Source organism: Abramis brama, assembly GCF_963993115.1.
Source record: "Abramis brama genome assembly, chromosome: 2".
Classification (NCBI taxonomy): domain Eukaryota; kingdom Metazoa; phylum Chordata; class Actinopteri; order Cypriniformes; family Leuciscidae; genus Abramis; species Abramis brama.
Window position 1 is genome coordinate 54,197,118 of NC_139964.1, and position 27,792 is coordinate 54,224,909.

Genomic DNA, 27,792 nt, shown 5'->3' on the forward strand with positions numbered 1-27,792 from the left:
GGCAATTTTCACCTGAGATTTGGAGCTAAATTAGAGGGGTGTAAAAATGACTTTAGAAAAATGGCAGGATCATTATTTTATTTTTACAAAGAGATTTGTAGGTCTATTACTAAAATCTGTTGACTAACTTTAGCAATCTTTGTTTCATTATATGCCAACGGTGAAAATAAGAAGTATCAAATCAAAAATTTTAGTCAGGGAAGTTTCTGAAATTTGGTTGATTTGACACGGAATGACCCAACTAGCTTTAGATGTTGTCTTCAGGCGTTCTTATTGCTTTGATAGCCGACTAGTTGTTCAGACCACCTATAGACTAGTCAGTTTTGAAAATATGTAATTTTGCTGATCCCATGCATCTTGCTTTGATATCTTTGTAATGCTGTGTCATTTGTGTGTTTTTAAAGGCACTGTTAACGACATGTCCACTAGGGGTGTAACGGTCCATCAAAATCATTATATTCACCAAATCCATGGTGAATGTTGCTGATCTGTGGACACTGGATAGTTCATTCATGGCACAATGTTTCTTCCTGGTTTCCACATCAGCGCTGTTTGATCCGTTAATAACGGAGAAATGTGAATGTTTCTCACTAGATCTCGCAGCGATGTTATTACTTCTGTGGCGATTTCAAATGCTTTCTTTACTGGATCTCTTATTAGCGCTGTGTAGTAACAGTGTCGCATGATCACGATCGGCTCCCGCTGCATTGGTCCAAACTGATAAACGGTCCTTCAACCACACAATAACGAGTAGCTCAGTTTCGTCCCGCTTACATTACATTTGCCATTTGAAGTTGGGCAATGTTGTGGTCGCGCCAGCGTCTCTTACATTATGAGCGCGCTTGCCACGCGCAACGCGCCTACATTTGAAATAACGAAATTTTGGTCGGCAGGAAAAATGGTCCAACGAACCGTTCGGTTTGAAAATGCGTACCGAAAACCGACCCGAAAGCCTCGTACCGAACGGTTCAATACGAATACGTGTATCGTTACACCCCTAATGTCCACCAACCCGATTCTTGCAAACCCGAGCATGCAAAATAATTCACAGGCAGAGAATGGCTGGTATGGGTTGCGTTTCCCATACAACGACAGTACAACTCACTGCTTAACTACCATTGTACAATTCATCGTTGAAGAAATTAACAAGCTAGTCACGACTGTTTCCTGAAACCGTATTGTCGCAAATTTGCTTGCTCAACCACGTTGGTTGATGTCACGCAGGTGTAAGAGTAATAACTTATTTTTTAGTAATCCGTTTGAGACCGAATTAATGCCAGATTTTTTGCTAACATTACAGACATGGCATCTGAGGGCTAATTCGTCTTTTTTCTCAGTTATTTTGCTTTATTTCCAGATTCAATCATAGTCTTTTTCTTACATAGGCCTACTAGAGCATGTACGCACATGCGCACTCTTCAAAAACAGCGCTTTAGATCTCTTGACAAACTAAAAGACGTAAATTAAATTTTTATATTTGGTCTATTCAAAATGAAAGATATAAATTGTACTGAATGTCAGCAAACAAGAAGCTATGCTTCCAACCACAGGTCGAGAGATGTCGTTCCCATCACTCAACTTTGCGATGCTGTTTGCAAATATTCGTTGAAACTATGGTTTCGGGAAACACTGACTTGTTGAACAATGTTGATAACGACAGAACTTGCGACCATAGATGACTGTCGATGCTTTTGGGAAATGCACCCCTGATTGTTTTCTGATATGCAAGAAAAGTGTGGGCCATTCCTCAGTTTTTTTTTGTTTTTTTGTTTTTTTTGTTTGTTTGTTTGTTTTGCTCTTTACAGAGAGCATGTGAAAAAATCAACTAAATCGGTTACAGCATCTTTATCTGGGACGTGTCCAAATTTAGGTGCCACTGCACATACAGTCAGCCTTCCAGAAGCCTACTACATAGTACACTGTTTCTGACCCCTTAGTAATGTTTATTGCCCATGAAAGACTATCCAAAGTGGTGGCAATATTATATTTTCATAGTTAAAGTTTCATAGACAATACAACAATCACTAGATTGTGTTGGAACTACATTGAATTTCTGGTCACATGCCTGTCCCATCAGTGCTTATGAAACAACTCCAAATTGAGCTTGTACTATAGCCTGAGGTATTTTCCCAATGTTCGCTGTTTTCTCCTGGGCCAGTCTGGTTGACTTTTTGTTTTTTCTGTGGATGTTGCTGAAATAGCCTTTAACTTAGTTCTGCATACCAGTGAATTAAGATTTGATTAGCAGAAAAATAAACTGTATCTAAATTCTGCAGCTGTCTGAGGCAGCAGACACACTCTTTTGCCCTTTACAGAGTGGTGAACATTTTTGCTGTAGTCATTCAGTGAATTAGATCTGAAATAGCATGTTTTTAATACCATGATTTGTCTTGATAAATATAAGTACATAGGCGTGATGGGATAAATGCAGTGTAAACATGTTATCAAATTAACATACATAAGTACACCTGACTTAAATTAACTCAACCTGTGTTTGCTGAGAATAACAGAATGCTCAGCCTTTGCAATTGAATAGATCCCTCTGTTTTTTCACCCTTTTAAAAAAGGATTTTTGGAAAATGCCCACTGTAGAGAATTATCTGGGTTAGTGGTAAATGCTCCAGTAGTTTCACACTAGTGCTGTAGCGGTGCGTCGATGACGTCATTTTTTGCGTCGACGCTTCTTTATTTATTTTTTTATTTTTATTTTTGTACCATTCCCGGAGGTACAGCTCGCCACACACCGCCCGCCGTGTTCTGTCATGTTTTCTCCCTTTCTTTCCAAACCGCGACAAACGCCAGTCTCCTTTCTCTGCAGAATGTGATAAATCCGCTCAACCAATCACAGCGCACCATTCCACGCATTGTAAACAGTAAAGCCTGTTTTGTACTTCTGCGTCGGACCTACGCCGAAGCCTCTACGCTGTAGGCAACGCGTTGGTTTTCATTTATACTTCTGCGTCGTTGTCCGCGTTGACGCTTAATTACACTTGCAGAGGGAGCATGTGAAACCCGAGGGAGGGGTCTAGGAGACCAATCACAGCGCTTGTGTCCGCGTAGAGTTGACGCGTTGTTACATTTTTGGAGAGGTGCACGTCAGGGTACGCTGAAGGGTACGCGCGCTACACACAGCCTACGGCGTAGCTACGGCGTGAGTTCGACGCAGAAGTATAAAACAGGCTTAACGGCGGCGCTTTGAATACACCCGGCATCCTAGTTTTCCTTATCTACTTTGCACTTTTTGATCAACAAACAAACAAACAAAATTATACATTTGACGGCATTGATGAACCTGTGGTGATTTCTGCCGTAGGGAAGAAACGTAAGCCATCGAAATCTAATCATTTACGTGAGGAGATTAAGAAGATGAGGCACGCGGGAGGAAGAGAAATGCCGACTGTTGCTTGTTCTCACACGACAGCGTCAAACTAGACATTCTCTGGTCAAACTTATGTCGAATGCTGACACGTGAACCCCAGGGGATCTTTTAAAAAACTTTCAATTCTTGTACTCAGTCAACGAAAACCGAGCAGGACCATTTTACAGCTGATCGCCGTCAAAAAATTTCAGAAGGTATTTCTTAGCGATGGCTGATTGAATGTAGCCTATGTTTAGTCCAGTACGTGTCTGTATATAAGATTAGTATTGACCGAGTTCAGAGGCTGTCATGTGGATCAACTTACTTTGTTGTGTATTTTCAACAGTTTCAATATGAAAAATAACTTTTATATTGATTCAATGGATTAATTGCATTTAAAAAAAAAACGTGTCATGAATTTATTGCATTTTTGGGGAAAAATAATGTTTTTATAATAGATCTTTGAAAATCAAAATCTGGATTTGAATTATTTATGTTATTATAACCTAAATATGCTATGTGAAAGTTTGAAACAGAAAATAGTGGTTTTCATCTTGCCACTTTCTTGGTAAAGAAAACACATTTTTTACTCAAATTAATCAAAATGGATTTATCACGTTTATACTATATTATTCATAAGTAAACATTGTAGCTGACAGTGTGTTTATGTCAGAATGTTTATTTTTTAAACCACAACCTTCTAAGTGCTTCTTTTACTGATATATTTAACAATATCTTTTGCATTTCTCATCCAAACAACGTCAAACTTGGCACTGCACTTACTCGTGCCCAGACAGCTGTCGAGTTTGAAATCCATCGGAGTAACGGTTCGAGAGATATGCGAATAACAGACAGGATAATTAATTCAAATTAGTCGTTAGATTAGTCGACTAATCGATAAAATAATCGCCCGACTAATCGTTTAATAAATAATCGTTTACCCCAGCCCTATTTCACACTTTTTAGTATCACAGGAAATAGTTCTAGAGTGGTATTGCTTTGTAAGTGTGGAATAGCATTTCCGCAAAGGAATTTAAATTTGTAGCTTTGTTACTTTTATAAATGCTTAAACAACTTGTCCCACCATTTGTCTTATGGACACAGGAACGATACATGGAATTGTGTGTATTTTTGTGGTGAAGATGTATTATATTCTATAATTTTCAATCTGATAAAGCAGAAAAAAACAACTGATGGATCATGGACCCAACCCAAGCCATATCATCATAATGTAGTTAATTCTTTTTGATCACCGTATTCTTTGACCCTTCAGATGAGCATTTTAATTATTCTCTAGATAATCTCATATTCATAACAGATAAAACTATAATAATTCACAATGCAAAAATACACCATGTAAGACTTCTAAGAGATAGCGCAGTTCTTGTAATATAACAAAGTATTATCTTTATAATAGTCCTAGCTACAATGAATATTGTGAGGAAATGAAGTGTGAGTCTGTCATGTTTTTTGGTAATGTGGTTTCGGGCAGGTGTGCTTAAGTGTCTGTCACATTATCACAGATGTTGAGGTTCATACAGTAGTTCTGAACCCTCTGCTTCTGGAGTGACATTTAGACTCAATTTTATTATGGTAATGTAACTGAAAGCTAATGAAATCATATTCTCTCCATGATTGTAATGATGTGCAATGGATAATTCATGGAACCATTGATGCCAATGCCAGCCTTTTTTTAGAGTATGGCTGACTGAGAATAGAGCATACAGTTGCACTGGTAACTGAAAACGTTTGTGATGCATATTGGTCAGAGTGACTAGTTTACACTGTTTACTTGACCTCATTCTTTTTCTCTTTCACCTCTGTCCTCCAGGTTCCAGAGATCATCAGCACTCTCAGGCAGGCCGGCAAAAGTTCTGCCCGACAAGAAGACACTACCTCTCCTCTACCCAGCAACGATCAGCCAGATGCCTCCTGCTCCACAGCAATGACGGTCGATGCAGCAACAGCCTTTGCTAAGAAGTTTGAGGTGTTGTTCTGTGGGCGAGTGGTGGTGGCCCACAAGAAAGCTCCTCCCGCACTGATAGATGAGTGTATTGAGAAGTTTGGACGTGTCAGCGTCACAGGCTCACTTGCAGCAGGCATCAGGCGGGCGTTCTCGCTCAATCAGGTTACACTCAAATTTCGTATTTCGAAATTGCTGAACACAATACTAGATTGTGGTTATAATACTAGATTCAACTTTCTGCAACAGGGTTTTTTACTGATGTAGAAAATCCTTTTGTTATGTGTATATGATTTAGCATAAGCTCATAAAATGTCTCATGTCTTTTTTCTTCTTTTTTGTTAATATTATGGCTTTCCATGTTAGAATCTTGTAATTTTTCAATCAAAACTCAATCAAAATCTGCAATAATTAAATAAAACATCCCTCCCCACACTTTATGGACTTACTTTTCTAGTCATTATATATTATATTATATTATATTATATTATATTATATTATATTATATTATATTATATTATATTATATTATATTATTGAATGCAATATAATATTTTATATTTATTATATAATATTAAATGTCTACTTTTAATATGTATAATATATAATATTCTATCTATTTTCATAGCACCATTCTCGTGACCATCTTTAAAATTTGTAATATTTTAAGTACGTTTTGTCCTTAACTGATAATTGTGTTTCACTTCCAGATGGTCAATGGAACAAACGAGGGAGCAGATGGAGGTGGAAAACGACCTCTATTTTTCAAAAGAGATCAGAGTTTACCGTTTCTGCAAGGATTGGATGAAAATGGCCTATCACCGGAGCTCCAGCGACGAGCAGCAGATGGAGCCACCGGGGTCCAACCCACCAGCCTACAGGAGAACAGAACCATGCTGTTCACAGTGAGTGCCACACACACACTCCCTCACACATGCAAATATAAACATCAGAACCAGAGGTAGGACTGTGTTGACGTTTGCTAATCGCCACAACAGGAAAAAGAGCAGCAGAAGAAGAGACAATCTATGCACTAACCCCAAACAAGGGCTTTTCTCAATACCAAGTACACAAAGTTTGGACTTGCATCCTTGGTAGTTTGGACTTAGGAGTACAAACTCACAAGGACGGGAGTATGCAATTTCTGTGATTCTGCAAATGGAAACAGCAGCGTTTTTGATAACGTCACTCACCTCGCCTCGCTACTCTGGTTATCTGTATGTATATTTACAATCAAATGAATATCCATTATAAAACTATAAGTATAAAGGATAAGAAGCTATACAAAAAAACAATAAAGACATACAAACAATTCAGTCAAACGTACAAAGTACAACTACTTCAGGGGGGACTAAATGCCGCTAGGTGGAACAAACCGCAATTTGCAATACTAAATAAATGTCTATATTTGAAAAAATATGATTTCCAGTGCGCACAAACGTACCTGTTGGTTACAGTGATTACTTCCTTTTTATTCATATTTTTCCAAACTATTTCTCTATTTGTAAAAAATACTGTAATGCGATTACAGAATCAAGAAGTTGCCATGTAAAGTAAGTCTGTTTAATTTAGAGATTTTATTTTTAAATTCATTTTCAAATGATTTATTTCTAATTTATTAAATGTTAGTAATAAAAAAAATAATATGCATACACACATACATACACACATACATATATATATGATGATTCTCCCAATAATTGCATGATATATGATGATTCTCCCAATAATTGCATTGACATGTTACATGAACATGTATAACAAATAAACACCACATTATCTCTGAAGCCATGCAGAAACCTGTTTGGACATCTGCTAAAGGCTTTCAAAGAAGCTCTCTTCGTCTTAGTATTTCTCTGTAGAGATACAGCACACAATGAAACATTTTGAAGTGTGTGTTCTGCGGTGTTTTCAACATGGGTTGTGGTAATTGTGACGCTTGTAAGTGTGTGAGAGGTCAGCATGCCTTACGCCTGTGTGCATGCATGCATGTGCATGCATGGACATTTGTGCAGGTGTGGCTCTTTATGTGGCTCTTTTATGGTCATTTTTGAGTCACACTATGAGGAAATTCCTCTGTCTCTTCCTCTCTTCCTCTCTTCCTCTCATTTTACCTCTCTGTCTGTCTCTGTCTCTAATTTAAATTCCACGTGCCTCTCCCCCAAGTGGAGTGTGAGATGGTATGTCAGTGTTGCCTGAAGCACATGTTGTAGCCTGAAGCACATATAGATTCTCATTAAACGAGTCTCTGCTAAATCATCACTGCTTCGATTCACACAAATCTTCACTCCTGCAGTGGCCTGAAAGTATTTGGACACATAAATCACACTTAAAAATGTATGGTTGTCATTGCATTACATCACAAAATATCAAACCAATTGGCATATGTTTTAATGAAATATAGTACACTTTTCAAATAAAAAACATTTCACAAAAAGAATTCTACAAGATAAACTACTGTTCCAAATTTAGTCTGTAAGATTTTTTGATGTTATTTGAAAGAAGTCTTATGCTCCACAAAGGCTGCATTTATTTATTCAAATATAAAAACAATAATATTGTTAAATATTATAACAAATTAAAATAACTGTTTATATATATATTTTAAAATATAATGTATTCCTGTGAAATAGAAATGTTTTGTAATATTATAAATGTCTTTACTGTCACTTTTGAACAATTTGATGCATCCTTACTGAATAAAAGTAAAAAAAATCATACTGACCCCAAACTATTGAACTGTAGTGTTTAAAATGGATATAAAATAGAGTGGAGGTTTGCACCGGCTTTAAACTGTAACCCGAATCCGGCCCGTACCCAAGATCATTTAACACCGAAGCAAAAGAGAAAAAGCACATACTTGCCCATTTTGAAACTTTTTTTGGGTGAACATTCATTCCTCTGGAACTCAAACTTCAAAACAAAGTTTTTTTTCTTTAAAACTATTTTACGCATATGCTCTTGTTCTCGCATAGTCTTCCGGTCACAACACGGCAGACGCCTCGCAAACCTATAGTTTTTGTTTACTTCTGAACCCGAAGCTATTTATAAAACAAACCACAAACCCGACCTGAAACCCGTGAGTTTTTCGGGACCCGTCGGGCTCATGTCGGGTAGCAGACCTCTAAAATAGATATGTTTAGCTGGCCGATGCTTTTATTAGGCAGAGCAACAATACACTGTTTAAAGTCCCCTGTAGTCAATAACTGTATCCCTTAAAACTCATCTTTGATCACCAAAATTACATATTTAAAAGTTTTTTTTCTGTGAAAAAAAGTCTTCGTGCCTTAAAATAGCTTGAATGTAACTCTACACCCTTGCTTCATTTAGTATAAGCAGATGCATGAATATGCAAATTATCCCCGCCTCCACTCATTCTCACCAGCTCAGAGATCCACTCACTCAACTTTACTCAAGTTACTGTAGTAAATGCTGCACAATGGTATTGCTCTTTACAACGGTGGACACATAACTGTAATTAATTTGATTCGATTTTGTTCCCATTTGCCATCTCAGTCTGCCTTCTAAAAAATCAGCATAGAAACACTTTGAACATCATAGAACGTCAGTGGAGAAAGGCATATAGTTCATCATAACATCGCGTAATTTACATCATATACATAATTCACCCGCTATACTTCATACCAGCAGAAAAATATACAGAGATAGCTGGCTTCTCTTGAGACTCCCCTGCTTCGCAGAATAGTTAATGATATGCTAATGCCCGTCTGCACGTTGACGTGATTGGTTCAAGGTAGTTTGTGACGTAAGAAACACCAGTGATTTCAAACCGCGGTTGAGACTGTCTTTGGTTCACTGCAGTTTTGATGAGAAAATACTCAGTTTGCACATGGTTTGTCTTAAAGCATATTAAAAACACTACATAGACATGTGTTGCTCCTCCCCAATGTGTTGCTACCTTGCCGTGGTGGGGAGGCTTGCGTGCCTCCGTGACCCTGAGGGCTATACCGGCGGGGGTAAGGCCCCTGGCAGGTTTAACCAAGCCGGGCAGGACTCATGGTAGAGGACAGACGAAGAGCAACACCTGGTCCTCCAGGTTGGGGGTTGGGCGTGGGGCCAACAACCCCACCCCGGAAAAAGAAATAACGTTACAGATTCGCGAACAAGTAATTCAAAAGTAACTAAGGCCCTGGGAGAGGATGGACCCACAGCTGGAGAAAGTATGACGCCTAGTAGGGAAAGCCCCTTGGAAGCTACTAGGCCGACAACCATCATCTCCACCAGGACCACCACTAATATCGGAACATGGAATGTTAGAACCATGTTTGAAACCGGCAAAACAGCTCAAGTGGCAGCTGAGATGAGGCGCTACAATCTAGATCTTCTGGGAATCAGTGAGTCTAGGTGGATAGGCGCTGGTCAGAAGAAGCTAGCCACAGGGGAGCTGCTGCTGTTCTCAGGCCACGAGGAAGCAAACGCATCCCACAGCCAGGGAGTGGCCCTGATGTTGACAAAGATGGCGCAGAGAGCTCTCATTGGATGGGAGGCACATGGCCCACGGATCCTCACAGCCTGCTTCCGCACAACGAACAGGAGGATCAACATGGATATCATCCAATGCTATGCCCCAACCAATGACAGCGAAGAAGACGTCAAAGAGGAGTTCTATAACAGGCTGCTGACCATCATCCAGGCATGCCCAAGACGAAACATCATCGTCACCATGGGTGACTTCAATGCCAAGATCGGCAGTAACAACCAGGGGTATGAGGAAATAATGGGAAAACAAGGCTTGGGGGAGATGAATGAGAATGGGGAGAGATTTGCCAACTTATGTGCCACTACCAACCTAGTCATAGGCGGGAGCTTCTTCCAACACAAACAAATACATAAGGCTACCTGGGTGTCACCAGACCTGATGACGGAAAACCAGATCGACCATGTATGCATCGGGAAAAAGTTCAGAAGATCTCTTGAAGATGTACGGGTCAGAAGGGGAGCGGATGTTGCATCCGACCACCATCTCCTGGGCGCTCGCATGAAGCTAAAGCTGAGGCGGAACTGGACAGGGCAATCCAGTCAACGCCAGAGGTACAACATCAGTGCTTTGAAAGAAACAGCCAGACTAGAAGTGTTTCGAAGCACACTCTCTAAAAAGGCCCAGATCCTACAGCAGCGGATCGACAGAAAGACCATGGATGAAAAATGGCAGAGCATTAAAGAGGCAATAACATCAACATGTAAGGAAGTGCTAGGTAACAGGAAGCAGGGGCAAAAAGAATGGATCTCAGTGGGAACCATAGAAAAGATCCAGGAGAGGAAAAGGAAGAAGGCAGAAATAAACAGCAGCCGCACACGTGCTAGAAAAGCCAAGGCCCAAGAGCAGTATACAGAAGCAAACAGAATAGTAAAGCGGAGTATAAGGGCAGATAAGAGAAATTACATGGAGGAACTGGCAGCAGAGGCAGAAGATGCAGCTCAAAATGGTAACATGAGAGAGCTGTATACAAACATCAAAAAGCTCTCAGGTAAATTCAGCCAACCAGAGAGGCCAGTTAGAGACAGAGAAGGAAAAGCTATTCCAGGGATAGAACAGCAAAAGCATAGATGGGCAGAGCATTTCGAGGATCTCTTGAACAGACCTTCTCCATTAAACCCAGTAAATATCCAGCCAGCCAGCTGTGACCTTCCTATCGTTTGTGGTGTTCCATCGAAGGAAGAAATGTATAAGGCCATCAAGCAATTGAGAAACGGGAAGTCAGCCGGGCCAGACACCATTCCTTCAGAAGTTTTAAAAGTGGACGAAGTGACCACTGTGGAAATGCTCTATCCTCTATTCCAAAACATCTGGGAGGAGGAAGACATTCCAACAGAGTGGAAGGAGGGCTATCTCATCAAGCTCCCCAAGAAGGGTGATCTTAGTTCCTGCTCCAACTACAGGGGGATAACACTGCTGTCAACCTCAGGCAAGATATTCAATAGAGTCCTCCTAAACAGGATAAAAGACGCGGTCGACCCACATCTCAGAGACCAACAAGCTGGCTTCAGGAAGAGTAGATCCTGCATTGACCAGATAACAACTCTGCGGATTATCCTGGAACAGTCTTTGGAGTGGAACTCACCTCTCTATGTCAATTTTATTGACTATGAGAAGGCATTTGACAGCGTGGATAGGCGAACCACCTGGAGTCTGTTGAGACACTATGGTGTACCAGCAAAGATCACTAACATCATCAGGAACTCATATGAGGGAATGACCTGCAGAGTGGTACATGGCCAGCAGCTTACAGATGCCTTCCAAGTGCGAACAGGGGTGAGACAAGGATGCCTATTGTCACCCTTCCTTTTCCTGTTGGCAATAGATTGGGTAATGAAGACATCAACTACCCAGAAGAGGAATGGCATCCAATGGACACCTTGGACACAAATGGATGACCTCGACTTTGCTGATGACCTGGCACTTCTTTCCCACACCCAGCAACAAATGCAGGAGAAGACCAATATCATCGCAACTCATTCAGCAAGCCTTGGACTCATTATACACAAAGGGAAGAGCAAGATCCTCAAAGTCAACAACAACAACACGGCCCCCATCAGGCTAGAAGGAGAAGCACTAGAGGAAGTGGAAAGCTTCACCTATCTTGGCAGCGTAGTCGACAAGTTGGGGGGGACAGAGGCGGATGTGAAGGTGCGGATTGGAAAGGCAATGGCAGCTTTCCACCAGCTGAAGAAAGTCTGGGGATCCTCTGAGCTGCCTAGGAACACCAAGATCAGGATCTTTAACGCCATGATAAAGCCTGTTCTACTGTACGGTGCAGAGACCTGGAGAACAACAGTCACTACCATGAAGAAAATCCAGATCTTTATTAACACCTGTCTCAGACGAATCCTAAGGGTACGCTGGCCAAACACCATCAGTAACCTGGAGCTGTGGCAGCGAACAGGACAGCAGCCTATTGAGGAAGAGATCCTCCTAAGACGCTGGAGATGGGTTGGCCATACCCTTCGCAAGCCTGCATCAAGCATAGCAAGACACGCCCTCTTTTGGAACCCACAAGGGAAAAGGAAGAGAGGCAGGCCAAGGAACAGCTGGCGCCGCGATCTGGATGCAGATGTGAAGAGGTCTGGCCACACATGGGGACAGTTAGAGAAGTTGGCCCAGGACCGGGATGACTGGAGAGCGCTTGTTCGTGGCCTATGCCCAAAGTTGGGCGGTAGGCGTAAGTAAGTAAGTACATAGACATGAACCGGATTAAAAACGTGATTTTTACCACAATTAAATCAAATGTGGTAGCTTCATTTTATTTATTTACCTTTATTTTACCAGAAAGTCTCATTGAGATTAAAATCTATTTTACGAGAGAGACCTGACCAAGGTATCAGCCAGACAGTAAGACAACATTTTTAAATACAAGTACACAATAGAACAGAAATATTAGAACATGTATCCTCTCAACAAAGACAATCACAAGCCTCCATTATCCCTCAATTCTTTTTATGATGCCTTTAAATTCACCAATAGACAAATTTGTCTAGTTTTCGATATTTTTGCAAATTATTCCATGCCCAGCCCAGGGTGCGTGGTAGGAAAATGCAGTTTTCCCCATTTGTGTTAACTCAAGGTACATTAAAAAGCAAACACTTGGAAGAGCGTAGCTGGTAACTGTCAGAACTAAGACAAAGAAGGGTACAGAGATAAGATGGGAGTTTACCTAGCATTGCTTTATAGATAAAAATGTACCAGTGCTGTTTTCTACGTATGGTGGTTAGTGATGGCCAACCCACCATCTCATAAAGAATGCAATGAAGAGGACGGGGTTTTGCATTTGTAATAAAACATAAAGAAGCATGGTACACTGAATAAAGGCTTGTTAAGATGGAGGAGGCTGCATGCATGTATAATATCTCACCATAGTCAATCACAGTTAGGAAAGTAGCTTCTACAAGTTTCTTGTTGGTATCAAAAGTAAAATTAGATTTATTTCTAAAAAGCCAATCTTCACTTTGAGTTTCCTGATTAGATTAGCAATATAGACAATTAGCAAAACGTTTATCGTCTATCCAAATGCCCAAGTACTTGTAAGATGGTTCCCTTTCAATAGTTTTACCATCATATGTAAAAATGCTAAGGTTATCAAGTACTTATGAATGTGAATTTTTTTTTTTTCTGTGAATATAAACCCAATTTTAAGCTCCAGAGCACTTTGCAATGGCTGAATTGCAGTCTGAAGCTCTTGCACCACCTGTGTTATGGATAGAGCAAGTGTCTGTAAATAGTAGTATCGCCAGCATAAGTTTTTTTTTTTTTTTTGCTTGAATGTCCTTACCCAAATCATTTATATAAATAGAAAAAAAAACAAAAATAGGTCCCAAAATGGAACCCATTTCATGGTGTTTCTAATTAGCTAGTTAGACCAATTAATTCATGATTTGTCTGATGTAGTTTGATTAGTGCACATGAACAGGTTTGTATTTATATGGCGATTCACAGGGGTTGCTCACTTTTATATTGTTGTCGATTGTTTCAAAGGCACACAGAGTTAAAATGAGGATGGTGCTGAGTAATATATTGTTAAAAGATGTACACTGCAAGATCCGATCAGCACTTCCTGTTTCTCTGACTGACAGGAAGCTGTCAGCTCCTCAGCAGGAAATGACATGGCAACAATGAGGAGCTTCAAAGTTAGCAATTTTTTTAAAAAAATGACTGAATTGCCTGCAGTAGCAGCCCAGGTATTATGAAATTACATTGTGGGCAGTCTGTTCCGGTTTTATTTGTTTGTTCTTTTCTTAATAAGGAAGTCACATCTAATGTGTGGTGATGTGTTTGCTATTGTGTAATTTTGTTTTTTAGAAAACAAAGGGGATCATCCACAGTGTGCACTTATGTTTTTAATGCTCTCTAAAGTTGTGAAGTCAGTGATCCTGTCTATGGTAACAGGATTGCATTTGCCCATAAATCAAAGCAGTGTTTCCTGTACATTCAGTGGCTGTGCTGCAAAATAAATTATATTTTAGCTGAGTTGTGAGTTTGAAGTCTGAATTGGATGTATTATTATAAAGGACCCAGTCTCTCGCGTCTCAAAAACAACACAAGTTTCCTGGCTGCGTGTAGAAAACAAACATACAGTGTAGGGCTGCACGTTTTCAAGTTTTTCATTAACCGTTAACCGAGGCCCTTAGCGGTTAATACTCGGTTAACCATATAGTGTGCGCGCCGCAACCCCGAGGCGTAATTTGCGGGTGGGACATGTCCCCACCATATTTTCTAAGGTCGATATTGTCCCCACCACTTTGAAACATCTCGCGGCACGAATACCAATACAAATAAACAAAACATCTCCAGTTAACTAGCAGAGCATTCATTTCGTTCGTTTTTTTTTTTATTATTTTTTTTTAGGCGATCTAGCGCTGAAATGTTTTGTTTTTTAAATCAAGTGATCAAAGTGCTCGTTGCCGCTGCGATCGAGAAGGGTCTTGTAAATCGTGCTGAGGTATTATTAATTCGTGGCCACAAAACAATTCACCTGAATATTCACCAATTCACAAAAAAAAAAAAGGAATAAAAAGCTGTACGAGATAGTCGGCCTTCACTGAAGAGCTATCTTCACAGGTAAGAAAAACAGTTTAATAATTATTATTAATTCGTGGCCACGAAATAATTCACCTGAATATTCACCAATTCACAAAAAATAGGTCTTTAGCATTCACTATAATTAATAGTATCAAACTGTTTTTGGCCACGTTGTAATTCGTTAAATCAAAATGAGGGAGGGAATTAGTTCAACGTGTCCACGATTTATTAAAACGAGGGAACAAATAAGTCGTCGTAACAACTAATTATAGATCAGTGGACAGGGCGCATAGAACAAACAGTGAGAGAGCCCCGGCCGCGCGCGCGCGCACTCTCACCGCCTTCAAACAACACGAGCGCTGCATTGCTCTCTCTCCCTCGCGCATATCAACACAATAGTAAAAGGTCTGAAGACCGATTGTGTTCTATAGATTAGTAGTTTGTTCATATAAAGTGTTTGATTAGCAAGTACATGTTTAGGAAATTCATAATACAAATTGTATGGGTTAATGTAACGGTAAACGGACTCTGCGGGTAAAACTGTTGTGATGAAACTGCGCATGCGCGGGGTAAAACTGCTGGGGTAAAGCTGTGGCTCTGCGGCTCTGCAGACAGATATTATTGTGCTGCGATCAGTGGCGCGGATACTATGTTTGTTTCTGGCTCGCGCACAGCCTTCACTCTCGGACGCGCGCTTTCTTTGCCCGCTTCATATTAGAAAACTGGTCTAGCGGTCTCTGCTGGTGCAAAAATGTATTACAACTAAATTCAATGCACGCCATTGACGCCACTTAACCGAGCAAAATGTTTCACTCGGTTACGCAATTTTTAACGGTTAATCGGTTAATCGGTTAACCATGGACACCCCTAATACAGTGTGACAAGTGTTTTATGAACAAATGATTTCAGTTCTAAATCAAAGTTGTTTCTGAATGAACATACGACACTTGCTGACTTGTTGTTCATATGGCAATGAATTTTGATTCAGTAAATGGTATTTTAATTAGAACAGTACCTAAAGTATTATTGTTTTTTAATGTGTAGCCAGCCATTTATTATAGCAAAATAAACTTAAAAGGGTGAATAGAGAAAATAAGCAACAACACAACGTTTTATTTTAAGTTCTCTCTCTCATCCAGCTCTTCAATGAATATCCTGGATGAATAAATGCTTGCTGTATGTAAAACTATTAAGTTATGATCTCATCTGTTATACTACAGAGGAAAACTGGAGGCGGGTCAAATAATATAGTGGTTGCACAGAGGTCTTGTCTCACAGAGCAAATATGTGCATGGTCATCTGGTGAAACCCAAAAAACACACACACACACACACACAGAGATGTTGTTTACACTGTAAAACTATGGAAGCGTATGGGTAGCAATATTCAATTTGAAATGTAATATGCAAAATGACAATGCAATATGTAAAATGGCAATGCATTTCTGTATTTAAATGTACATTTTCCATTATATTTGTGCAACGTTGGTGCAAATTGAGGATGAAAAATCAATTCTATAATTTACATTTGCCATTTCATACAATAGTTTTAATATGTAAATTGAATACATATTTTGAAGCTTTATAAGTTTCAAAATGAAAATGTATTACAGAAATGATTAGATATGTTTAACATGTTCAAGCAAAAACTGTAGCAAAATGATCATTGAAATGTTATTTTTCCTAATTGCATTTACACTCACATTTAAGACCCTTGCGATTGCATTTTCATTAAATGTCCCGGTGATGTAACCAGTACGATGTTGGAACGTCTGAGATCATTTTCTGCCTTATCAGGCGTCGACACCCGTTTGGTGTCAACATTATGCTGCGTTGCTGTTGTCTGATGCTGGACTGTGTTAATGATGGTTTCGTTTTGTATAAAATATTCTCATTGTCTGATACACATATTCTTATTACTATTAACTATAATTACTCAATAATGTTGGAGATCATACAGTTTTTCCTTACAAATGCATAGGCCTATTAATCTGAGATTACAGAATATGACGGGTCAAATTCATAGCTACCGAAAATTGTGACCCGCTCTTTATTTTTTCATAACTGACTGTAATGTTCAATAAAGTGACTCATGTGATGCATGACCATCTCCCATTTCTATTTTATGTAGCATATTGATCAGATATTGATAAATCTATAGGTACAGTAGAGTCATGGAATCTGATGGGTCAAATTCATAGAAGACTAGCCTTTTTTGGGTGAATGTGGAGCAGGTCGGGGGCTGGTGATGTCATCGTCTATAATTCAGTGTCTAATATTTTAAAAAACGAAGCAGCACAAACAAATTTTTTTAACGGCACAAAACGGCACAAACAAACGAGACTATTTTGTGTGAATTTGGAGCATGTGGTGGAGAAGTGTGGAGAAATGTGGTCAGAAGTGTGTGGAGTGTGGAGCAGGTCGGGGGACTGGTGACGTCATCACCTGTAATTAAAAGTCTAATATCTTAAAAACCAAAGCAGCACAAACAAAACTTTAACTAGCACAAACGAATGAGACTATTTTATTTGGAGCATGTGGGGGGCTGGGTGACCTCAGAATTGACCTATAAATATTCTTTTAATATCTAAAAAACCAAAGCAGCACAAACAAAAAAATGTACAGCACAAACGAATTAAAAACGATTGAGCCTATTTTGCCGACATTTTGCATTGGGTGGGGGGCGGGACCAACTTCATGCACTGATTGACAGGGTGGTAGGGGGCGGAGACGTGAGGCAGAGATCGGCTCGGAATGCATTCTCAATTTGCAAATTGAATTTTGCTACATTCATTGCGGGACATTTATTGAAAATGCAATCGCAAGTGTCTTAGCTGTGAGTGTAAACAATTAAGAAAAATAACATTTAAATGATCATTTTGCTACAGTTTTTGCTTGAACATATTAAACATAAGTAATAATTTCTGTAATACATTTTCATTTTAATTTAGCAGCTTATAAAGCGTTAAAATATATATTTAATTTACTTATTAAAACTAGTGTATGAAATGGCAAATGTAAATTATAGAATTGAATTTTTTTCATTTTGCACCAAACTTGGCACAAATGTAATGGAAAATTTAAATTAAAATACAGAAATGCATTGCCATTTTACATATTGCATTGTCCTTTTGCATATTACATTTCAAATTGAATATTGCTACCCATATGCTTCCATATAAAACAGCCTCAGCTGTGTAAAACAGCTCAAATTACATCATTTGGTCAGCATCCCAGGAAGAGCCATCATTAATGGCTTTATTGAGCGCACGTGCATATATTTACTCTTTGAAAGGAGATTTTCACTCTCTCCCTCTTTTTTATCTACACATGCACATTAATTTATTAATGTATGTCTGTCTGTTGCAGATTGGGCGCTCTCAGATCTTTCTTGTAAGTCCCGACACTAAGAAAGTGGCCATAGAGAAGAGCTTCAAAGAGATTTCCTTCTGTTCTCAGGTCTGTTTCATCATGTTGATGCTAAGATGTTGTTGTGGCCAGTTAATTATATTATGCCTACATAATGACTTCATAGTTAAATAGAGATCTGATCAACAATTGGGCCTGATTGAGCAAGACCTCAAGCTAGCTGAATTCCTAGTGTAATTAACATAGCTGTAAAGAAATCACCCCTTTGTCTTTGCACTTGTCTAAACCTGTTTTCTAAATATTATTATCCATATGCTGCATCGTTGTATCTAAACATTTTCCAAATCAGGTATTGTTGCCTGTTAGTGGGTGGTAAACAATATGAAAAGTTGTACAGTGTTAAAAGTATTTATATACTTATTCCAAAGTTTGTGGTCAGTAATTGATAATAAGAAATGTTTATTGAGCAGCAAATCAGCATATTAGAATGATTTCTAAAGGATCATGTGACACTGAAGACAAGTAATGGCTGAAAATTCATATTTGCCATCACAGGAATAGATTACATTTGAAAATATATTAGGAAACCGTATATTTAAATTGTAATATTTCACAGTATTATTTTTATTGTATTTTTGATCAAATAAATGCAGTTCTTTCAAAAACATAAAAAAAACTGTTTTTCTTACTGACCCCAAATTTTTTAACAGTAGTGTAGTTGTCTAGTCATGAATTTCTTTTTCTTTCTTTAGGGAATTCGTCACGTGGACCACTTTGGCTTCATATGCAGGGAGTCGGTGGAATGCGGAGGCTGCCAGTTTGTTTGCTATGTTTTCCAGTGTGCTAACGAAGCTCTGGTGAGAACCATGGATGAATAGATGGCGGGATGAAAACATTGTTTCCATCTGATGAGCGTATTCAGAATAGTTCCTTTAGAGAGGACAGAAAAATTAGGATAATTTGATAATGGTCTTTTTCAGTAAAGTGAGTTTGAAAATACAAAGTGCTATGAAACATCAGAAGCAAACTATAAGTATGTTGGAAATTATTTTGCACAGATTGTTTTTAAATTGAAGGCTGTCTACTCGCCTATCGCTATCTTTTCTAACATCTTCCATTGGACTTTACCCCGTCGTTCAGTGCTGGTACTGCGGGGCATATTCCTGGGGCAGACACTCAGCTGTCCTGATGCAGTTTGGCCTTGAGCCTACGACCGCTTCCTCTGTCAGCTGCTTCCATCTAGTCCCCCTTGACTCATGCACCTCACTGCTATGTTATGGACCATTTTTCATAGCTCCAGGCCAAACCTTTCGGCGACCGGCATGAAGCTCAAGTATTCCATCTCGCAGCTGCTGAATCTTAACAACTGCACCATTCCAACGTGCGTTGCAGCCATTAAAGAACGTGGACTTCTGAGCCGACCGTGATATATCCACAGAAGTTCCCGTGGAAAGTTTATTTACCATCAGCCTGGCCACTCTGCTTCAGCCATTCCATCCATCTGGACCACTGTCGCACGTCTGCTGCGTCATCAGGGCAGTGTCGCTCTCGGTGTTAGTAACACGGGAAACACTGCGAGATCTCTGCACGCTCTGCTGGACAGCACGGGAAACATTGCAAGATCTCTGCACACCAATCAGGACAGAAAACGTGGAGTGGAATCCAGTGTATTATGGCCTTTAAAGAGATTCACTATCTCATCAACGCTTAAAATATAACTTTTTTTATACACAATCCCTCACAAATAAATCATCTTTTATTCAAGATCACATCATAGACAAGGGATTAGACCTTATGTGCATAACAGAAACATGGCACCAGCCAGAGGTTTATTCAGCATTAAATGAAACCTGTCCCCCCGATTATAGCTATCTTGAGAAAGCCTGCGGTACTGGTCGTGGTGGCAGCTTAGCTGTAATACACTAGCAGAAATTGGAGCTGTCCCCCCTCTCTGCCTACACTGTCCTCATTTGAATGCCTTGCATTTAAATGTAAACCCCCCAAACCAAACTCAGTATTTATTTCAGAGATGCATGATCTTCTTACAACACTGTGCACCACTTCTGCCAACATTATAATACTTTGAGATTATAATATTCATGTAGACACCCCCTCTTGTCATTTTGCAGCCAAGTTTCTGCAACTATTGGGCTGTCTTAACCTCCAACAACATGTTGATGTCCCCACATACTCCAGGGGGCATACTCTTGACATTTCAAACTCCACCCCCATTTGCAACTTTCTGGTGTATGATCTGGGTGTGTCTGACCACAACGCCATCTCATGGAGCTGCCACTCCCCCTTTGCTCACACCAAAAACAATCGCTGAATCTGCTAAAGCAGTGGTTCTCAACCGGTGGGGCTCGCCCCCCCCGGGGGGGTGCCGACACTCTCCCGGGGGGGCGCGAGTAGGCTACAGGATGGGAGGGAAAAAAAACAGGAAAAAAAAAATTTCAATTTTTTTTTATCACTAAACTACTGTCATAAAAAGTTATAGTTTTGTACATACATAACTCCTGAATAAAAATTAAAATGTGTTTGGACTGATTTAAAAAAAAAAAGTTTTGAACAAATTTGATTGGTTTGTCGATACTGAGCGCAAATGCAGGTTAAAAGTGGTTTTATTAAGCGAGTCATTGAGTCATTCATTCAAACGATTCGTTCAAACGGCCGATTCATCAAGAATAAGAGATGTTTGTGAATGGGTCATTGAATCTTTGACTCAACCGATTCGTTCAAAACACTGAATCATTCAAAACACGATTGAGATGCGCTATGCTGTGATCTTTGTTTGGATTCATCGGATCTATTTTCGCTGCTAAAATAGACCAAAACAGTCATTATTTTCGTCTAAAATGTAAGTGACTTAATATTATTAACTTGTTTGTTGAACTGTCAAATGAAATCAGTGTCACATTTTCAATCGTGAGGTGATGGTAAATTAAGTGATGGTCAATTGTCAGCTCTCTTGGTCGTCAGGTCGTGTGATGTATGTTGCTGAACTGTATTCAAATGTTATAAACATAAAAACACCACATTTTGAAATTTAACTGCAGTAGCCTGTCAATTTAGTTTATTTGTGTGTGCTGCGCTCATAGACTTCAGAAAACGGCGCTCATTTGTTTGATTTCTCCTCGAGAAGCTGCGCAAGCCTCAAAAGTTTAAGGTCCTTGCACCCTGACTGAGTCCGAAACTGTCGTATTCGTTTTTTCATATTCGTCATTTGGTGGCTCTCAATTGTCAAAAACACCCCTCAAAATATTTGCTACGGATGCGAAAAATGCAGAAAATCAAACCATCCGAATTAATTTTTATGACGGACGGAAGTTTCAGAGGCTGCAAACATATAAAACATGAGGTCGTATTTAGTTTTATATATAAAAAACGAATAATCTAGTCAGAATATAATTTAGGCTACAGTTAAAGCTTTCCTTTAGTTTTTGTGAAATGCTCACACGCACGCACGCAGCCACGCACACACAAACATGTTTAAAGGGTTAGTTCACCCAAAAATTAAAATTCTGTCAGTAATTACTCACCCTCATGTTGTTCCAACCGCGTAAGACCTTCGTTCATCTTCGGAACACAAATTAAGATATTTTTGATGAAATCTGAGTGCTGGATCACTTCTCCATAGGCTGCTAGGTGACTGAAACTTGCTGGCCCAGAAAAGTTATTAAAGAGATCGTTAATATAGTCCAAGTGACTACAGTGGCTCAATCTTAAGTATATCAAGCGACGAAAATACTTTTTGTGCGCAAAAACAAACAAAAATAACGACTTTATTCCACTATTAATTTCCTTCTCTCAAGGCAAAGCAGGTTTAGGTCTCACATTAACATCACCTACCTGCAAGCTTCTGTAAAAAATGCAGATAATGCCTACTATTAGGCCTAGTAATAATAACAATAATAAAGCATATATTGGCGGGTGGGTCACTGGGGCCCCAACTGCAATGAACCAGCTTTTGGGGGGCCCAGCTTGCAAAAGGTTGAGAACCCCTGTGCTAAAGGGACCTGAAACATTAACTTTGACACCTTGACTATAGACCTCCAGCATCTCTCCTCTGCTGATTTCTCTTCAGTCACTGAGTCGGTTGACTTCTACAATCGATCTCTGAGCAGTCTCCTAGATCTCCACACCCCTGTCAGAACTAGAACTGTCACCTTCTCGCGCTCAGTCCTTACACCTGTGAACTGCGGAAGATGGGCGACAGCTGAGCGTGTCCTTGAGCGGCGTCTGAGAACAAGCATCAAGAGAACATCAGAAGGCCTATGCAAAGTCCTGGAGAGATGCACGATCACAGTTCTACTCTAAAATCATCAACAATAACCCTGGAAATTCCAAACAACTTTTCTCCACTATAAATCACATCCTTAAACCGCAAACCTTTTATTCAGAAGCCCACAGAAGAGAGGTGCAATAATTGGATCACTTTTTTCAGACAAAAATTAGACTCCCTCCACTCGCTCCTTTCTAGCTCCTCTGCTTTACCTGTCCCGACTGTTGATCCACATCCTGGGACCTTCCAACCGTTCTGTTGTTTTTCTGACATCTCACAACGAGAGGTTGAGGACATCATCAGCAAGATGAAACCTTTGCCCTGGACCCTTTTCCCACAGCCTTGGTAAAATCTAACGTCTGTGTCATAAATCCCATGATTATTAAGGTCATCAACCACTCCCTCCAGACTGGTCATGTTCCAGCTACACTGAAAACTCAAAAAACCCACCTTAGACCCAGACGTTTTTGCCAACTACAGGCCCATCTCCAACCTTCCTTTCATTTCCAAAGTGCTGGAAAAAGTAGTTGCTGCACAGCTTCAGGTCCATTTAAAACAAAACAATTTGTTTGAGAAATTCCAGTCTGGTTTCCGCTTTGGCCACTGCACGGAAACAGCTCTGGTCAGAGTCAGAAATTACCTGCTGATGACAGCAGATGCTGGCTCCCCATCTCTTCCCATCCTTCTGGACTTGACTGCAGCGTTTGACACTGTGGATCATAACATTCTCCTCCATCGTCTACACTCCACTATCGGTCTATCTGACTCTGTTTATAACTGGTTCTCATCCACCTCACTGGGAGAACTGAGCATGTTGCCTTGGGAGAGGCTAAATCCTTGACACACAACGTCACCTGTGGTGTCTCTCAGGGCTCGGTGTTCGGCCCCACCCTGTTCATCCTCTATATGCTCCCCCTTGGCAGTGTCATCAGCCGGCATTGAATTTTATTTCACTGCTATGCTGATGACACTCAACTCTATCTCAGGACAAATTCAACCCCCTCTGCTGCATCATCCACTATGACCACCTGCCTGGAGGAGATAAAGGCGTGGATGAAGCAAAATGTCCTGCTCAAAGACAGAAGCTATTGTAGTCGGTACCCCACATCAGGTCTGGACATCTGACATTACCAGCATTCATTTCTCTGGCCAGGATATTCCACTTGTAACATCAGTCACCAACCTGGGTGTTAAAATGGATTCTCATCTGAACTTTGATGTACATCTGAGTAAGACCTCCTTATTCCACCAAACTTCGTCCCACACTTACTCTTGCAGATGTGGAAAAGCTTGTCCATGCCTTTGTCTCCTCCAGACTGGACTACCGCAATGCACTCCTCATCGGGATCCCTGACAAAAGCCTTAAGAAGCTGCAGTACATTCAGAACAGCACTGCTAGGATCCTGATTAGGGTGCGCAAATACGACCATATCACCTCCATCCTCAAATCACTTCACTGGCTTCCTGTCTCACTCAGGATTGAGTACAAGCTCTACTTGTCTAGCCAAATGGAAATGACATGTTGCAAATGTCAATGAATTATTTCAATCCCTTCATGAGATTTATACCTATAAATAGTCAGAATATTTCCACAGGATGCAGTTATTGTTTTTTAAACTGTTTCCAAACTGTCAAGTTAGATGCTCAGAGCTGCTCTGTGTGAATGTCACTCTTTCATGTTCAGGTGGATGAGATCATGTTAACTTTGAAGCAGGCGTTCTCTGTGGCCGCCCTTCAGCAGAACAGTAGGACCCAGAGTCAGCAGTGTGACAGCTGTCCCCTGCAGCAGCTGCACAAACTGTGTGACAGAATAGAGGGTGAGATGTCTACTGTTTGTCATATCACTCAAGTCTATCATGTTTTATCTCCGTATCAGCCCATTTCTCTTACTTTTTGTATCTCTTCATGTTTTGCACCTGTCAAAGGCCCAGAGTAACAAATGTTCTAGTGCACATATTTTCTCATATTTATTTGGGGCGGATTTATTGGTTCCCTGTACTCTAAAGGGATAGTTCATCCAAACAGTAAAATTCTACCAGCACTTCTTTTTTTCCTTTGGATCATAAAAAGAGATATTTTCAAAGAATGTCCCCATTTACATTGAAAACACACTATTGTTCAAAGGTTTGGGGTCAATAAGTCTTTTATGCTCACCAAGGCTGCATTGATGTGATCAAAAATACAGTTAAAACAGTAATATTTTAAATTATGACTTAAAATTAACTGGTTTCTATTGAATATATTTTTAAATGTAATTTTTTCCTGTGATGAAAAGCTGAATTTTCAGCATTATTACTCCAGTCTTCAGTGTCACATGGTCCTGAATAAGTCATTTTAATATGCTGATTTGCTGCTCAATTATCTTATTATCAGTTTTCATAACAGTTGTGCTGCTTTTATATTTTGTGGAAATGGTGATTTCTTTTATGAATAGAAGAAAGTTATTTTTTTTGCAACAATGTGTTGGTCTTTACTGTTTTGATCAATTGATTGTGTCCTTGCTGAATTTCTTTCAATTAAAAAAAAAAATCATATAAATCTCTATATAGTATCTTTATAGTACTACTTATGAGGCTTTTTGGCGCTTGGTCACTACTATATGCTTTCATTTTATGGAAATAGCAGTTGGGTATTTTTTTTTAAATACAGTATTCCCTTTTGTGCTCCATTGAAGAAAGAAAATCATACCGGTTTGGAATTAAATTTGGGTTAATTATGACAGAATTTTTACGCTTTTGTGAATTATTCATTATAAAAACCCCAACTTAACCATAATGATGGCAGAATTGATAAATTGTTTATTCAGAACATGAATTAGGTGGTTACAACAGATTTTTAGTTCCCAGATTTCATTTCAGAGTTCTGCGGGCTGCAACAGTACATACTTTGTGCTTGGCATGACACTGTATTTATGTGCAGGTCTACATCCATCCAAAGCTAAGCTGGAACTGCAGAAGCATTTGGCAGGTCTAGATAATCAGGAGCAGGCAGCTGTGTTTGAGAGCACCATGGTGAGTTATTTCAATTTTAAAACCGCTATAACACGTTACACAAATACGCTTTAGCTCCCCGGTTCCCTGGATTACCAGTGTGTGCCAAATCCTTTAAGTGTGGCATTCAAGGAATGTGTGCTTTTCTGTTCAGAGGGTGTGACTGGTATAAATTAAACCAGTTTATCCACTAGTCTAGCATCCTGAAACCAGTCAACCTGAACGACTGAACATTTATCAACTTGATGAATGGACAGATATCCTCAGAGCGTCAACTGTTTTTCTTTTTTACTTGATGATTGTTTAAAATTTAATATCAGCTTAAAGCATGCAACAAACAGAAAGTTGTCTTTACAATATTGATTATAATATAATTGATGTAAATATGCCCCCGTTTTCACATAACTTTTATATATCTTTAAAAGTTTTGATCACCTTAAAATGCTCGTTGACTAGTTGAAATTTGAGCTTTTGTGTAAATGGTGTAATAGATGAGTAATTTTCGGAGTAAATTCCTTCTGCTCTCTGTTGTTCACGTTTCCCACTAACCGTGAGTGTGTTTTATAAGGTTGCTGATGCCATCTTGTGGAAGTTTGGAGAAATAAAATCTTTGTTTGTGTGTTTGAGCAGAAAGCCAGGCCTAAGTCAGATCAGGAAGAGAATGAGTTGGTTGTGTCATTTCTTAGACGACTGTATGAGGACAGACAAAAGACACACACACACAACGGACAAACAAAAAAGGTACACCACCATTTAATTAATTAAAAACCTTATGGACATGAACATTTCCATTTTATTAGTCTGTTACAAACGTGAATATTACAGCTGGGATTTTGGAGTATTGGGTGTGGATGCCTGTATACAGTATATACTGTATACATGAATGTGTTTGACTTCTCAGGAGGTTGCTGTGAATGCTGAAAGCAGCACGAGTTCCAGTCGTGTGCGTCTGGAGGAGTTCAAGACTAGAGCCAAAAGGTCTCTCACTGAATCACTGGAGGGGATCTGGAAGGTATGCAAACATTTTATGCATTTTGGCTTACTCTACATTTTTTGGGCATCTAACATGTGCTTCTAACATTCAAAGAATGCAGGCCTTGTATGTGTAGCACGATATGTGCTGCAGGGTCAATACTGTTAAGTCCAAATGAACAAAAATAACTTAACTATGATACTGTTTATCTATATAAACATAATTTATGGAATATTTTATGTCTCCATGTAATAGGGCAGCAGTAAGTCCAAATCCCCGAGGGAGAACAGTGAAGGAGAGAGCAACTCCTCCAGCTCCACCACACTGAACGGCACATATCAGGTCTGCACAACGCTCACATCATCAATATATTTTCTGTCACATTGTTATTTAGGACTGGACTATATTTTGAATATTCACAATAAATTTGGGATGATTTTGTTGAGGTAAAATATATTATATATTTGGCCATTTACTTTGCAAAAGAGCAGAAATGGATCAAATTTGCAATCCTTGTTTCATGAGTCATGACTTGCATCTATGATAAAACTCCAGTAAAACAGTAACATTGTGAAGTATTATTACAATTTTAAATAACTTTTCTATTTTAATTTTTAAAATGTGATGAAAAAGCTGAATTTTTAGCATCATAACTCCAATCTGGAGTGAGTTTACGTGCACGTTATAAACCCATTATGCTTAAAAAGCCGACAATACACGTGATCATGTAAACGTGTTAACCCGTTTTACTTTATTTGGGTTAGGTCATAAACGGTTTAATAAACCGTAAACCGATAGTCACAGCTAGATTTTTGCATTTAAACCCAGCATTTAAACACATTAACCTGCTTTCTGTCTGCTTATTGAAGTGCACATGTGTGATATGTGACAGGACAGGAATGCGTCCTTACTGTGGATTTAAGCACATCCAGGCAGAACAAGCGTTTTGCAGTAAGGGAGGAAGAAATGTATCGCAAACTCAGATTCTTTGTTGACCCAAAAAAAAATTCTAAAAGTGCTCTTATCTCATGCAGCAGAAGAAGTGGTTCAGTCAAAATGCTGCATCTGTAACTGCATGAGAGGATAATATATGAGTCGCTGACATGTTGTAGCTAATACTCTTCTTCGGTTTTTAATGCTTTATTTAACATCACAACCAACATAACAAATGAAATACTCAGGGTCAGATATGCATATTATGACGGTTTGACATCACTGCCGGGAAATTACCTGATTTATTGATAGTCTTGTAAAAGTGGTTTACTTGCGTTGTCATCTTATTGGTTTGCATGTAAACCCGGACTACAGGTTTTAAATAAGAATT

The 27,792-nt window shown here is 39.4% G+C and overlaps 1 protein-coding gene across 4 annotated transcripts in view; it reads left to right on the forward strand.

Annotated features, from left to right (window-relative positions):
• tbc1d1 (TBC1 (tre-2/USP6, BUB2, cdc16) domain family, member 1) overlaps positions 1-27,792 on the forward strand; it is a 78,630-nt gene that overhangs the window by 21,885 nt on the left and 28,953 nt on the right. For all 4 annotated transcript variants that reach the window (XM_084106708.1, XM_084106707.1, XM_084106709.1 and 1 more), the window contains 9 exons: positions 5,190-5,486; positions 6,031-6,225; positions 18,224-18,313; positions 18,976-19,080; positions 24,190-24,322; positions 25,425-25,516; positions 26,126-26,236; positions 26,397-26,507; positions 26,724-26,810. In XM_084106708.1, the coding sequence (XP_083962834.1) occupies positions 5,190-5,486; positions 6,031-6,225; positions 18,224-18,313; positions 18,976-19,080; positions 24,190-24,322; positions 25,425-25,516; positions 26,126-26,236; positions 26,397-26,507; positions 26,724-26,810 (1,221 nt within the window). The remainder of the gene's footprint in view (positions 1-5,189; positions 5,487-6,030; positions 6,226-18,223; positions 18,314-18,975; positions 19,081-24,189; positions 24,323-25,424; positions 25,517-26,125; positions 26,237-26,396; positions 26,508-26,723; positions 26,811-27,792) is intronic.